This window comes from Saccopteryx leptura, chromosome 7, assembly GCF_036850995.1.
Source record: "Saccopteryx leptura isolate mSacLep1 chromosome 7, mSacLep1_pri_phased_curated, whole genome shotgun sequence".
Classification (NCBI taxonomy): Eukaryota; Metazoa; Chordata; class Mammalia; order Chiroptera; family Emballonuridae; genus Saccopteryx; species Saccopteryx leptura.
This window is the reverse complement of record NC_089509.1, coordinates 67,875,517-67,892,236: the sequence shown is the minus strand read 5'-3', so window position 1 is coordinate 67,892,236 and position 16,720 is coordinate 67,875,517. Positions and strand designations below refer to the sequence as shown.

At 38.2% G+C, this 16,720-nt stretch overlaps 1 protein-coding gene across 1 annotated transcript in view; it reads left to right on the top strand.

Annotated features, from left to right (window-relative positions):
- Positions 1–13,867, top strand: part of CERKL (ceramide kinase like) — a 134,898-nt gene extending 121,031 nt beyond the window's left edge. The window contains exons 9-13 of the mRNA XM_066346567.1: positions 252–277; positions 367–475; positions 2,928–3,024; positions 11,801–11,979; positions 12,883–13,867. Of these exons, the coding sequence (XP_066202664.1) occupies positions 252–277; positions 367–475; positions 2,928–3,024; positions 11,801–11,979; positions 12,883–12,964 (493 nt within the window). The 3' untranslated portion in view covers positions 12,965–13,867. The remainder of the gene's footprint in view (positions 1–251; positions 278–366; positions 476–2,927; positions 3,025–11,800; positions 11,980–12,882) is intronic.
- The last annotated feature ends 2,853 nt before the right edge of the window (positions 13,868–16,720 follow it).

Below are 16,720 nucleotides of genomic sequence, written 5' to 3'. Positions count from 1 at the left end.
GAGGAATACACATATTAAACAAATTCACACAAAGGAAGTACTTTAGTCTTTAAAAAATTGAAAATCATTTTTACTGATGATACTACCTATAAAAGAATCAATATAATTTAGTAATGGAATTGTTCACATATTTGTACTTACTGTCTAGTATCAGAAAATATTTAATATATGTAATGTTGGAGTCTATAATTTGCTCATATTTAATAGATGTTATTTTTTTAATTTATTTTATTTTATTTTATTATTTCCAGGAGGACACAGGGACCTCCCAAATCTGGTGAGTCTAAAAGCTTGAGAATTGAGCCAGGTTCTATTGTTATTTCACTCTGGTGAGTGAAGGTAACCAATCACTTTCATTATCTTTAGACTGTAATGACCAGTGGAAAATGATCCAGGGTCAGTTCTTGAATGTCAGCATTATGGCAATTCCTTGCCTGTGCTCAGTGGCACCTAGAGGCTTGGCACCTAATACCAGGTTAGTAAGCATTTTATTATGAATCACTGATACTTTTCTATAAACCAAAATTTGCTTTCAGAATACCTCCTACCCAACTCTTGGTTAGCTAGAAAATTATGAAGAAGTATTCTGTCCTTGACCGTATGATATTAGTGATTTTAAGGAATTTGTCATCAGAGTAGATTCAGAACAACTGTTAAACTGAAAAAATGAGAGTTACTCGGATTTTTAAAATGTCATTGAGGGTGAAATAATATTCCTTGGGTTTTACTGACACGATTAATGATATTATTTTATGTCACTTTGTTTGCTTTATTTACTTATGTTTATTTACCAGTTGTTGAGAACATTATATTTAATTCTGGTTTCCAATTTTAGTGCCAACATAAATACCCTTAGCATGAAAAATATTTATGTGTATATATTTGACATGTTTAATCAAAAGAAGCATTTCAGTTATACTTAATATGAATAGTGATACATATGAATCTACTGCCCACAGTTTCTATAAAATATCATGAGACAGACTAACCAGGCAGTGGTGCAGTGGATAGAGCATCAGACTGGGACACGGAGGACCCAGGTTTGAAACCCTGAGGTCGCCGGCTTGAGCGCGGGCTCACCAGCTTGAGTGCAAAGTCTCTTTCTTGAGCGTAGGGTCATAGACATGATCCCATGGTCACTGGATTGAGCCCAAAGGTCACTGGCTTGAGCCCAAGATTGATGGTTTGAGAAAGGGGTCACTCACTCTGCTGGAGCCCCCCAGTCAAGGCACATATGAGAAAGTAATCATTGAACAACTAAGGTGCCGCAATAAAGAATCAATGCTTCTCGTCTCTCTCCCTGTCTGTCTGTCCCTATCTGTCCCTCTGACTCTGTCAAAATATATGTGTGTGTGTGTGTGTGTGTGTGTGTGTATATATATATATATATATATATATATATATATATATATATATATATCATAAGACATTTTATATATTGTTTTAACCATAGATATAGATATTGGATCACTAGCACATCATTTTCAGTGGCCGTCCATTATTGGTCTGAAAATATTTCTACCCCATTCCTATAGAGCACAGAAGAAAGGATTGTGAATGTGGTATGTCATAGCCAAATACAGATTTTTCCTGGAGGTGGAATGCAAGAATGACTAATGTACTTTGACAACTTATAACAATATTTTAATGATTAGTTTCAACTTCCCTGTAAATTATTTAACCAGAATAGTTAACATCTAGCAAAAAAGATTGAAATCTATCTATCATCTATCTGTCTGTCTGTCCATCTGTCTATCTATCATCTATCTATCTATCTACCTGCTTACCTACTTACCTATAGATAGATATATGTTTGGCCTTGGCAATTGATATAAATGTAATAAACAGGGAAATATCCAAAGTTAGAGAAGAAAAAGATAATTTTATTAATTTATGCCAGGCACATAGGGTGTGTCCTAATTATTAGTATGTGTTGAAAAGTGAAATATAAAAGGATTTTTGTGTGTATGAGTAAAATTAAGCAAATTAAAAAAATATTTTGGTGTTATTTTTGTTTGGGAAGAAATGGCATGATAGGTCAAAGGAACATTGAACCCTGAGAATTAAGAGCTCTGGTTCTGTGATATTTTTTCTTTATGTTCCTTTGAACATATAACTTAACTGTGGGGTCTCCTTTCCTTTCCACATAAACTGAGTGAATAATGGATAATCTCCAAGGTCCCTTACAGCTGTAACCTGAGCTTTTATCTAGTTTTTGATAGCCATAGAATACTTTAATTTGCACTGAAATTAGCTAGAAGTCATTTGCACATATTTCTGCAAATGGCCTTCTAAAAACACATACATTTGTGAGTAGCTTTTTTGGCATGAAACCACACACTCTAAATTTGCAGTCTCTTATAGTGAACAAAACAGTTATGCAAGATTAAAATGTTTGGTCATTTAACTGAACATGTGTGGCACTATTTGCTTATTTCATGTTATCCATTGAAGGTCCAGTTTGGTTTAGTTTCCTGTGTCACTTAGACCTAAATAAATATTTAAATCAACTTTCAATTTTAGAATGTGATGAACTGTTTGTTACACTGTTTGTACATATTAACTATTTTACAATACATCTTTAAAAATATATATGTGATTTCACATTTAGAATCCTGAACTAAATACATTAGATATTAAATTATGTCTTGATATATGGATAGCTTTCATGATGGTTCATTTTATAAAAAGCCCTTCCTTTCTGAGAAGGAAGCAAATTGTTTAATAAAACCAGTTTAAAAGGCTATGTTATTTAAAAAGAACACAGCCAAATATGATTTAAGAATTTTAAGTATATTTAATGTAATGATGATGATCTTGCCTAAAACTTCTATTAAGCATTATATTTGTTAGAAGGATTGAGATAGAGTCATTTCTAATGTAATTTCTTAATAAACTTAATGTCAAATACAAATATTTAATTTCAGATTAAATAATGGAAGTATGGCTCTTATAATTGCACGAAACACTTCTCGACCAGAATTTATAAAACACCTAAAAAGATATGGCAGTGTTAAAAATCAGGTATAGTAAATTCTTTTTGTTACTTATGTGTAAAGCTATTAATCATGGACTGGTAAATGCTGCAAGAATTGACAGCAAATCCTACCTCATAAGAAGGCTTTATTTCCTTCTGAATACATTAATTTCTGTTCAACTTGGGCTTCTTCCAAATATTGAAAAGCATCCACCAGTACTATATAAATTGGCCTTTTTTGAGCTATGTCTTAGTGGTTATTTTTGTGTTTTTATTTGTATTTTTATGCAAAGAGATAAAGAAAATTTAGTATTCTATCAAAATGTGAAGTAAATTAATGAAAAAATGCACACTAGGGATGTTTTTCAGAATGAGAAACAGTGAGATATGAAATTTTTAGCCTTCTTGATTTTATGGTAGTAGACTGGCTCTAAAGTTATGACATTTTTATATTTTCCTGCCTAACTTTATTGATTAAAATAGATTGCCAGATATTTAAAAATGTGGACAAGTCCTGCCAGGGGTGAGGAAGACAGAGACGCAGAGACCGGAGTACGGGGACCAGGTTCAGTGACACAGATCCACTTTATTCAGGAAGTAAACTAGCTTATATACATGGGTTCAGCCAATAGGATGTTACAGTGTGTCCTTCACAGCCAATGGCTGAAAAGATCAGGGAGCTGTGTGGTTGGCACTAAGTCACTTCCTTATAGCGGGCGAGCTCCCTTCCTGGGTATGCCCAGGAGGGTTCTGGGAGTTAGAGTATTCTCACAGCATTGCATCAGCCACAACTGCTAGGAATGTGCTCTGCGCTCCACCCACATCTCCCCCTCCTCTTTTAATTACAGCCAATTGGACTTGATGAATGATAGCTTGCTGCTGTTGTAGCTTCTGAAAGCTACGCATTATGCAACGGAACCCTAGTAGAACTAAAACAACTATAATACCTATTATACTATATGCTAGTAGATTAGCTGGATTAAACAATGAGGCAAGCTTCTGTAATGTTTGACTAGTTAGGAAATAGAACAGGAGTCTTAAACAGGGGATTCCTCCTACGGGTTGGGATGTCATTTCCCTCCCATTGTGTTACAGAGACCTTCTAGGTATCGTTAAACACAGTTCCATTTTGATTGCAAAAAATGGATGTAGGTCCATGCACACCCCCTTCCCACAAAGGTCCCAGAGTCCAAACATGAAACGGGTGGCTTGCTGTGGGCTGCGTACTGCATATGGTTGCAAGGCACATTACACAAATTACAACAACATGACAAATCATACAATTTCAACAATTACAAAGGTACATTTCACCAGTACTTTGCCAAAAGCAAAAATGTCCTCAGCCTTCTTTCTAGCCATGGGAAAAGCTTCCCGGGGCAGGGAAAGGGCCTCTAGCAGGGAAAGCCGCCCCCACCCCCATCAGGGTATTTCACATTGTCCAAAATCTGTAAGTCCATCCAACAAAGGAGCCAGTGCCCACTCCTGTTGTAGTCCAGGAAATCAGTCCACGCATATGGGGCGTCAGCCACCTCCCTCATTCCTGCCGTCCTGGCAGGTCTTACACTGTCCCAAAGAGGAGCACGTGGCAATGGCAGTCAGCATTTCCATCTATGCTCTGGAGAGAATACTGGCATCTACCCCTATGTCCCAAAATGTCAGCTAACCCACCAGCAGCTTAGTAGGCACTCCCTGCCATTCCAGAGGCCGCTTGGTGATGCAAGCCTGGCTTCTGTTCATCCTCCCACCGCAGCTGCCACCGTTTACCTTCTGGAGTCTGCGAATCGCAACTCCGGCCCAATTCTCCTCATCCTCCAAAGATGAACTGAAAACACCAGCTCGCCCTGCTGGGCTCGAGCCCCGGCTGCCGCTGCCTGCATCTGGGAGTCAGCGGTCACTATAGCACACATAAGCAAGAACAGAGCACCAGGGCCTGGGGGTCTGTCAGGGGCAATTCTCTGGGCCCACCCGGCCAAAGCTTCCACATCCCCCCAGGTGATGGGGCATGCATGCCGGCCGCAAGGTCTTCTGGAGCGCTGAGGACCTCTTCCTCTCAGGTGTAGTCGGTGTGGAGAAGGCCAGGGCTGTGGCTTTAGATGGGTGAAGACTGAACCACTTAGTGGGTATCCAAGAAACCCTGTCAAGCAGGTTGGGGGGTTCCTGGGATCCAAATTGGCTGAAAAACACAAGCATAACCTCTCCCTTGCGTTAGAAGAGGGTGTGATCCCCACCACTGTGCTGTGGCTGGGTCCTTCCAGCGTCATTTCAGAGAGAGAGGCGGGGGAGAGAGAGAGCAAGAGATACAGAAAAATAGACAAGACAGACAGACAGAAAGAAAAAAGACACATGGGGGCGTATAAGCTGGCCCATGGGTCTGCAGCAGGAACACGTGTTGGAGTTAAAGCTGGGGAAGAAAATGGTGTCTGAGAGGCTAGGGTGGGGCACTGAGCCCCAGCAGGGAATGCAGAAGTAGCGACTTCCGACTTCTGCTTTTTCCAGCGGCAGAGCTGATGGCGCAGTTAGCAGTTTGGTTGGTTTTGTTTCAGGGCGCTCAGCCGCAAACTTGGAGGCTAAACTACTTTCCTCCTCAGTGCAGGGGGGCGAATACGGAGGCAGGGGCTCCCCAGAGAGAGGAGTAGCCTGTAATATCTTTGGCACCGGTGGAGGGTCCCCAGCAGGAGCACTGGTCAGGCAGGCGTGTATCGGTAGCAGGGCAGGAATGAGGCCGAGAGGGAAGGTTTGTCCTCCATGTACTTCGGCTGAACGGACACTCCGGAAAGCTTGGGCCCAAGTATCGGGGTCCCAGAGAGACGCGTCTCGGAGCCAAGGACTGAAACCAGAGAGGATCTCCTAGTAAGTACAAAGATCCTTTTCACTGACTTTAACTCACCTACTCTGAATAGGGCGTGCAGGGCTCGAGCCTGCGGGGCTCAAGAGTGGGGGAGAAGGTTTCCCATTGCAGAGGGTCACTCACCCGTCCTTTGGATGCCGGTTAGGTCCCCGCCCGATGTTGGGCACCAGTTTGGACAAGTCCTGCCGGGGGTGAGGACAACAGAGATGCAAAGACCCGACTCCAGGGACCAGGTTCAGTGACACAGATCCACTTTATTCAGGAAGTAAGCTAGTTTATATACATGGGTTCAGCCTATAGGGTGTTACAGCGTGTTCTTCATAGCCAATGGCTGAAAAGGTCAGGGAGCTGCATGGTTGGCACTAAGTCACTTCCTTATCTCAGGTGAGCTCCCTTCCTGGGTATGCCCAGGAGGGTTCTGGGAGCTGGAGTATTCTCACAGCATTGCATCAGCCACAGCTGTTAGGAATGTGCTCTGCGCTCTACCCACATAAAAATACACCACTTTTGTACAAACATTTTTTCCTCAAAAACAGTGTGTGGTGGTAGAGACAGACATGATAGATAGATAGGTAGATAGATAGATAGATAGATAGATAATAGACAGGCAGGCAGATAGATAGTTAGACAGACATACATATATAGGTAAAATGATATTTCCACTAAAGGGATTCGTTTTAAAGAGAAGCAGTAACTATCACAGCCAAATCCTTTGACAGCTATTTTGATTCAGTTATTAAGGAACTGATCTGGAAAATATATGAGTTTCAGAAATTTTGAATCTTGAAGTACATAGGCATAGTTGTAATTTCCTGAAGTTTCACATGCTCTTAAAGGTCTAAAACTGTGCCAGGATGTAGGGAGAGACACATGGGAAGGGGAAGGGAGTAAATGCAGCCCATGACTAGCAGCTGAATTTTGTACACACAGGTAGTCTTTACAAGGCTCCCAGTTTTGCCTCTTTATAATTTTAAACTTTCTTAGGCTTCATGAAGTTTAAATTTGTTTCTGCCTATTACATTGTTTAATCAATGGGTATTGAGCAACCAACTGAGGGGTTTAGAAAATTATATCATAAAATTTAGATATAGTTCCATTTTCCTTGAATATATTATAAATCTTTAAGGAGACAAAGTAGACAAGCAAATAAATAGAAAGTAAGTGATAAGCCTAAGTAATAACTTTAAGTATGTATGTCGTGAAATACAGTGATTTATTGATTTTTAAAGGAATGTATGCCTTTTCAAATGTTACTCAACTTCTAAATATTGAAGGAAACTATTATTTTTTCAGTGCAAAATAGTACATGTTCCCTGTTTTTTTTTCTAAGTCAGAAAATAGAAAAAGAAAACAATATAAAAAGCACTCAAAATTTCATATTCCAAGAGATCAGTATCATTACTTGGCATATATTTTTTTCTAATCATTTTCTATGAAATAAGTGAGAACTTATTTATAAGCTCTATAATTATTTTGGGGAGACATGTATTACACAAATTATGAAAGGTCTCTTTTGAAATTGTCTATGGGCCAAATTTTTAAGGTAATTCTTTAGACATCCTTTTTTTATATAAATTTAAAAGTAATAGATGCTTAGATAAAATATAGACAAAGACAAAGTGACTATAATTGTGTATTTATGGAAAAAATAATATTTTGCTATGCAAGTTATATTATTTCCTATTTTTTTTCCATGTTCTCTACTGGTCATATTTAGCTTTTGATGCAAGAAATTGGTGTGTGTGTGTGTTTTATTAGGGCTTAACTTAGATTGGCTAGTTCTTTCCAAAATGTAAAGTACATGCTATCATCCTGTAGTTTTTTATGAAATTAGAAAATGTTTTGCATAACGCTATACATTAAGAATAGAATGATTGCCCTGGCCGGTTGGCTCAGCGGTAGAGTGTCGGCCTAGCGTGCGGAGGACCCGGGTTCGATTCCCGGCCAGGGCACACAGGAGAAGCGCCCATTTGCTTCTCCACCCCTCCGCCGCGCTTTCCTCACTGTCTCTCTCTTCCCCTCCCGCAGCCAAGGCTCCATTGGAGCAAAGATGGCCCGGGCGCTGGGGATGGCTCTGTGGCCTTTGCCCCAGGCGCTAGAGTGGCTCTGGTCGCAACATGGCGACGCCCAGGATGGGCAGAGCATCGCCCCCTGGTGGGCAGAGTGTCGCCCCTGGTGGGCGTGCCGGGTGTATCCCGGTCGGGCGCATGCGGGAGTCTGTCTGACTGTCTCTCCCTGTTTCCAGCTTCAGAAAAATGGAAAAAAAAAAAAAAAAAAAAAAAAAAAAAAAAAAAAAAAAGAATAGAATGATTGCCAAGGTGACTTTCAAGCAATGTTAATCTGATACATTTGTTAAAAAATTATTGACCTCCATAGACACATAATTGTGTGTGTGTGTAGTCTCTTTTCTGCATGGTGACATTTTCAAAAAGGTTATTCATATAAATTATGCAATATAATTAAGAGTAGATACATGTAAGATTATATAATCTGTCTGAATCATAGCAGGTCTGTTATCTAGAAAGGAAAATGCAGCACTTCAGCCTAAGGAAAGCAACAATCTATTGAATAGGTTTCTGAGCCATCCTTGCTAGGTTGAAATGAATGTTTATATATATTAACAATAGTAGGACATAATGAAAATCATCATTTGTTGTATACTCATCTTGCCTCCCCCATCACTGTGTACAATTAACAGAAGGTAAAAATTACCCTTTAAATTCTTTTGACTCCGTCCTACATCTGGACAGTGTTCACTGACCATTAATTTCTACATTCACATCGACTATCATATTATTGCTTCCCAGGGGTTTGTTTGCAGCCTTCTTGTCTTCTCAATGACACCGTCTCTTGGGTGATCTCATGAACCTCTGTTGTTTGAACTGAGTGTTGTACACTTCTGAGAGAGTACCTTCCTCTGACCTGCAGGACCACTGTGTTTCCCTGTGTGCCAAGATTATAAAACCCACAGGCGTCTTGAGTCCAGTATGTCCATAGCTATTTCTTATCTTTTCCCCTGAAGTTGATGCTTCTTCCATGGTTCCCTACACAGGTCAATGGCATCGCTCTACCTACCTCAGAGTTACTCTGGATTTCTCTCTGTCTCTCATTCCTCACAGCCCATCTACCCAGCAGGTCTATTTTCAAATGTTTCTGAAATTTCTCCCTCACCCTAATTCAAACCTTAATTCCTCCTTGCTTACAGTAGTTTTCTTCTGGTCTTCCTTTTCTCTGGTCTCGTCTTCCATACTTCCTTCTAAAGGGAGTTTCTAAAACATGCATCTGATTTCTCTTCTGCTTAATTCTTCAATGTCTCTCTCATCATCATCGGGATAACATCTATTACCTGGACCTTATATTCTGGTCCTTGCATGTCGAAGCCTCACCTCTTGCCATCCTCTGCCAGGTTTCTGTTTTTGTCTTTGAATTAGTTTGCTTGAGCTGCCATACAAATATGACAGACTGGGTGGCGTAAACACAGAAGTTAATTTTTTCACAAGCTGAACACAAGAAGCCCTAGAAGGTATTATAAGGTGTGCATTCTCCAGAAGTCTCTCTTCTTGGCATGCAGAGGGCTGCCTTCTGGCTCTGTCCACATATGGTCTTTCCTCTGAGTGTGCCCATTCCTGGTATTTCTCTGCATCCCAGTTTCCTCCTCTTATAAGGACATGGGCCATATTGGATTAGGGCCTACTCTAAAAACTTCATTTTAACTTAATATGCTCTTTAAAGTTATCTTCAAATATGATTATAATCAGAGCTACAGGGGGTTAGAATTTCACATAGGAATTTTGGGGAAGCTGGCAGGATACAATTCAGCTCATAGCATTATATAGTCTACTTTTTAAAAAATTTTAACACAGGCATTTATATATTCTGCCAAATAAATACCAAAATGGCAGTACAGTGGTATCTTGAGATACAAATTTAATTTGTTCTGTAACTGAGCTCATAAGTCAGTCAACTCATATATCAAACTGCTGATACTGGACCCGTGTGCCAACACACCAACTAGCGGCAGCTTCCCGAATCATGACTTGTATCTCGGAATTTCGCTCGGATCTTGAACAAAAATATGGACCAAGTCACAGCTCATATCTTAAAAAAAAATCATATGTTGGTCTGTTCATATCTCAAGGTACCACTGTATTGCAATCAGTAGCACAGTATGCTAATTTTTGGTAGTTGTTTGACCATGCCATAGCTCTGTATTTTTGCAACTATTGGTTTTTTCTCTCCAGAATTTCTTTCCTTCTCCTATAGGCTAACTCTTCTTTGTTCTTTAAGAGTCGATTCAAATGGGAAGCACACCCAGCATCCTGAACTTCTTCGCCTATCTCCTTTTCTCTCATTTAACTCTGTGTGTATACCATACCATCAAGGCACTGTTATGTATCACAATCTTAACTATTTACTTCTCTTCCTCATGCCCACAAAACACCCTCATACATACTATGCTCTTGGCTCCCTAGAGTCACATCTACCAATGTCTGTGGCTTCATAGGTAATAAATTTGCAGGGATGGAGTTTCATTTTGTGACATATAACTATTAAATTGATGATTTAAGGTTTAGATTTATGGTGGTGGCCATCTGTTGACATCCCTTGACTTGTATCTGCCTCATTCATCTGACTCTTTCATCACATGGCATTCTTCTTGTGTGTCTATTTCACATGGCTTTCTCCTCTTATAAGGACACAAGTCATATTGGATTAGTGCCCACCTTAATGACCTCATCTTTACTTGATTACATCTGCAGAGACCCTTTTTCCAAAGTAGGTAACATTCACAGGCACTAGAAGTTAGGACTTCTAGATATCTTTATGGTGGACATAGTTTAAGCCACAATAGCCACTTATCAATGATCAATTTAAAACTCAGTATTTTTACAATGAATGATTATGTAAACAATGAATGATTAAGTTGAAATTTTTACAGGTGCACAGTATGAAGGACATCTTCAAGGCTTTATACCTGAGATGGAAAATCTGATGCAGAAACTCAGACATTTTCAGAGGGCTGCTTAGGGCCCTCTAATCAGAACAGATGTCCCAGTGTAATCCACTGTGTAACCCAGTGTATAGTATACAGTATAAGCTGTAAAATCTGCTAGACCATGGTTTCTACATATGTAAAATAAGGATGTTGGGAAAAAATTTTGTTTTCTATCAACTTATAAATTTTTGTGCTTCATTGAGGTTTATATGTGGAAGAAGGAAGAACATATACATAGTATGAATAAGCCTCATGCCATTTATCTAAAAACTAAAATAAATGAGTAGTTACTGTGCATTACTGCTAAAGTTATTAGGTTATTGTTTCTTAGACATTTCAGAAAATACATAATTTTTTTCACTACAGTTTCCTTAGACAAACAAGATAAACTGAAATTTGAAGGTTACTTTGTACCATGCTAGAGTGGTCAGTAAGCAAACACAATTATCTTGCAACTTGTGACCATCTTTAAAGTGGGGACGAGGCAGGCAAACTACCTGTGAAAATCATATTTGATTGACTTTTATTTTTTTGCCTTTATAAGTGTAGACCTATGTTCTTCCTAATTAAATTTCAAGTGTGAAACTTACACTAGAGTTTGCTTTATATCCGCTTAACTAGGTGATGAGTCAATAAGTTGGTGAATGATATAAATCTTCTATAACAGACCAGTATTAAAGATTGCCTTTAATTGTAAATTCAATGATATCATTACAATATACAACTTCATAAACATTTACTATTTGTCATAAAACAAGTTTGCCAGCTTTTAGATCTAAATGAGGTAGAAAACTTAAGAAAAGGGGTTCCTTCTTTCAGAAAAATGGGGGATATCTGGTCATAGTTTCAAATCTATAAAAACACCAGCAATGCATTTCAGTGTTTACTTACAACAAGAGGGCACAGTGAACTTTCTTAATTTGCATCAGCAGTTAGGGATAAAAAATGTACCATGATTATTTGCATTTGTTTTATTTAGTTCAATTTTCCATTCGTTGAGACTTACACTGTTGAAGAAGTGAAAGTTTATCCAAGAAATAAAACCAGTGCACACAATGCAGAGGAGGAGGAACAACCACATGAAACTGCTTCGGAAACCACTTTCCCGTGGAACGTAGATGGGGATTTGATGGCAGTTACATCAGAGGTCCATGTTAAGTAAGTCTAGTTATTTCACTGCCTTATATGCCCACCAGAAGGTACAAAACTAATAGTATAATGGAATCTTTCTTCCTGTAACCATCAAAACAAGCAATTGTCTATATAATATACATATATATATTTTTTTTAATTAGTAAACAAGGAAGGATAAGCAGTTAAATGTACAATTTTAATAAAGTATGACTTTACAGTTATTCATCAATTGTTATGAAGAGTTAAAGCATTTTCTTTGGTTATAAGTCTCTACACTGGCATTCTGAATTATTACTCAAACTAGACAAATAATGCATGTCTACAATTTCCATTTTTGAAATTTAAAACTTGGTCAAAAGTTTAAACCTTGTAATGCCATCTGAGTAGCGGATTATTACAACTTAATCCATTAGTATTTTAAAATTACCTTTTGGCAATAATTCATACTATAACACTTGATGTTCAGCAGTTTGCTTTTATCAAGTCTTTCCAAAGCATTCAACATATTTTACATAGGACCAATTTTACATATTGTTTAAGTAACAAGAGCAACTGGTGTAGATAGGTTTAGGAACATGCAAAATCATCCTTGGTAAGCTTTATGACTCAAGAGGTAGTGTGCAGAGGGACCCTGGGGAGCCCACTAGATATGAGCTTTGTATATGCACAATGGACTGGATTTTACAGAACAATGGAGAACGTTAGTCAAGGACATCAGGTAAAATGGCTTTATAGCGATTTTTGGTGCTGATTTACCAGACACCCAGTTTTTCTAGATGCTAACTGTCATGAATGTGTGTTTGGTGGCTATCATTAGATTTGTATTTGGTTATTATGTACCAGACTCATTTGGTATATGTGTGAGAAGTAACAGAATGATACGTTGATAAAATACTCAGTTACACATATTATTTTTATTCTTTACAGAGTACACCCAGGACTTATCAATCTTTATGGAGAAAGCATGGAAGAAGTGAATGATTCTAAAATAACATGTAATTGTTTATAACAGAAACATATGAACTAGAATGTTAGTATGAAGGGTATGGTCATGTTGTAAACCAATATCCTAACAGGAAAAAAAAATCTCTTATTTTTTAAAGAAATTAAAATTGCTATTTTTGATATTGTTAAAAATGAGCTTTTGGGGCATTAACAAAACAAGTTATGAATACCAAAAACTATTTAAATTCTGATTCCTTAGAAAGTATTTATTAGAACTGAAAGTAAACATTTTATATACTTGAGATTTAAATATCATGCTATATCTACATTTAACCCAGATAAGTCTAAAGTAAAGTAATTTGGATTTATATTTCAGGATTTGAGTCCATTAATTCTGATGTTAAATATCCAATAGCCTGGTACAAACAGACCAGAGTTCATGTAAGCATGCCCCGATTTTCCTAATACAGTCCTGATCCAGTGAGATGAAATTTCAAAATATCTCCAATTTCTAGACTACCTGCCTGTCGCGGTCCAGCGACAAGTATATACTGGGGTCCTGAACGGGAAAAGGTATGGAATTGAAATAAATGATAGGGACTTTAAATATATATATGTGTGTGTGTGTGTGTGTGTGTGTATTTGTGTGTGTATATATATATATATATATACACACACACACACACAGATGGGTTCAGGAGGATGCCATGGTGAACAGTTTCTACTGTTCCTCAGTCGTAAAGCAACTGCTCCCAAAAGCGCATCTACCTTTATTCGTGGTCCATTCAGTTAAGTTTCCAAGGCAACTCAAAAGACAACCCACACCATACCATTCAAGTCCAACTTTACACAAATAAGAAATGAGCTTCCAGACTCTTCCAGAGAACATGGGTGAGACAAACGAGAATCAGGTGCAGCTCTTTTTTAACTAGGCAGGTGAGGTGTGGGTTGGGCCCAGCACCTCTATCCAGATTGCAAAAATACAATTTATTTATTCGGTCCCAAACACCTGCCAATTTTTTTTTTTTTTAATTCTAATGGTACCAATTTTGTCACTGTTCTCTGAAAGCTGAAAACTCAGTTGATTGTCTTACTTTAAAGTGATAATGTTTTTAAATTCATAATACAGGTAACATTAAAATTTATAACAAAATTTTAAACTATGCAAAGTATCTAATTGGGCAGAATCTGGCCCACTAGGGAAATGTGTTGTTCCTCTTCCTCCTGAAAATCATGTCTTCTGGCAATTATAGCACATTATTTTCAAACATACCTGAAATGCTGAATTTCTGAATAGAAAAGAACCAAATTTAATTTCCTGGTGGCTCTTTCTTGAGAAAGAAATTATAAACTTGGGTTTAGATAGTCTCCTGAATTACTTGTTTTTTTATAATGAAGAAAACAAAAGCAGCTTCTGCTCAAAAAAGGATACTTTAAAATATGATATAAATGTAATTCATTTCTATTGGCACAAAGTCCAGGAGGTTTCATGCTCATTGTGACTAGGTGTCACGGCCCTCCTCCGAGCATCCCTCGGAATTAGGCAGTCTGAGAAAGACAACTAGTGTCAGGGACTTCTTATAAAGAAACATTTTCCATAATAAAGCAGACCTCTAGTTTTTCTACTAATCACATCCTATAACAGATTTTCAAAACTTGGCCATAATCTTCTTATGCATACAAAGATAGATTTTATACTGTTTAGATGAAATTATATGCTGCAGTCAGCATCTAGTTCATGTGCATAAAATATCATATTACAAAAGATTATATTTGCAAATGTAAAAGCATTTAAAGATAAGTTATTTAAAATCCAGAAACTACTTCGCTATAAAAAAGAATCGAAGATAACCAATAAAAATTTAAAATATTTTGCTTATCACTAAAACATATATCATGAAAATGCTGATGTTATATTTATATTCACTGCATAGAGGTTACAGCTGTATTTTTAAATTTACAGTTAAATTCCTGAATTTTTTTGTTTCCCCATTACTGTGCAGAGAATGCTCTCAACAGACCAGCTGAAAAGACATTTAGTACTTACATTTGAATAGAAAAGAGTAACATCCACTTAGTATTTTACAAAGTATCTGTATGAAATATTGCTCCCTAATCAGTTTTTTCAGAATTTTGATTTTTAACAATTATTTGTGAGGTATAATTTTCATATTTTACATATATCAGTGTATTTATACTTCAAATATCTGCTAAAGTGCAACATTCACAATCTGTTTCAGAATATAAATTAGAATTCTTAAGTATAGCTGTTTTTATAAACAAATATTTGACTAATGATGGATTTTAAAAATTTACTCCAGAATACCTTTGAAAAAGTGTGTTACAGAACTCGTTGGTTTAAACCTATATAAACATATTCCATTTTTTTTTTTTTTTTTTTGTATTTTTCTGAAGCTGGAAATGGGGAGAGACAGTCAGACAGACTCCAGCATGCGCCCGACCGGGATCCACCCAGCACGCCACCAGGGGCGATGCTCTGCCCACCAGGGGGCGATGCTCTGCCCCTCCCGGGCATTGATCTGTTGCGACCAGAGCCACTCTAGCACCTGGGGCAGAGGCCAAGGAGCCATCCCCAGCGCCCGGGCCATCTTCGCTCCAATGGAGCCTCGGCTGCGGGAGGGGAAGAGAGAGACAGAGAGGAAGGAGAGGGGGAGGGGTGGAGAAGCAGATGGGCGCTTCTCCTGTGTGCCCTGGCCGGGAATCGAACCCGGGACTTCTGCACGCCAGGCCGATGCTCTACCACTGAGCCAACCGGCCAGGGCCAACATATTCCTTTTTTATTGACTTTAATTTATTGTGTTTACATAGATTCTAGTGTTGCCCCAAATATATCCCCCTCCTCCATATTCCCCTCAACATCTTTCTTGCCCCCCTCCCCAAAGCGCACACCTCCTTCCCTTAAGGTTTATCCCATCCTGTCATCCCCTTTCCCATTGTTCTCTTTTCCTCTGGTCCATTTGATCTCTCTTCTGTCTCAATTCTGTTCCTCAGTTCACACTGTTCATTGGATTCTTCAAATGAGTGAGGTCATATGATATTTTTCTTTTTCTGCCTGGCTTTTTTCACTTAACATAATAGTTTCCATGTCCATCCATGTTGTTGCATAAAATAAGATTTCCTTCTTTTTCATGACCCCATAGTATTCGATTGTATATATATCCTATGTACCACTGCTTTTTAATCCACTCATCCACTGACAGACACTGGGCTGTTTCCAGATCTTTGCTATTGTGAACAATGCTGCCATAAACATGGGGATGCATTTCTCCTTTTGAAACAGTGCAATGGTGTTCTTAGGGTATATTCCTAAAAGTGGGATAGCCGGGTCAAAAGGCAGTTCGATTTTTAATTTTTTGAGGAATGTCTGTACTGTTTTCCACAGTGGCTGCACCAGTCTGCAGTCCCACTAGCAGTGCAGGAGGGTTCCCTTTTCTCCACATCCTCACCAGCAGTTATTCTGTGTTGTTTTGTTGATGAGCACCATTCTGACTGGTGTGAGGTGGTATCTCATTGTGGTTTTAATTTGCATTTCTCTAATGATTAGTGATGTTGAGAATTTTTTCATATGCCTATTGGCCATCTGTATGTCCTCTTTGGAGAAGTGTCTATTCATTTCTTTTGCCCATTTTTTGATTGGATTGTTTAACTTACTGGTGTTGAGATTTACAAGTTCTTTATAAAATTTGGTTATTAACCCCTTATCAGATGTATTGTCGAATATGTTCTTCCATTGTGTGGTTTGTCTTTAGCTGTGCAAAAGCTTTTTAGTTTGATATAGTCCCATTTGTTTATCCTGTCT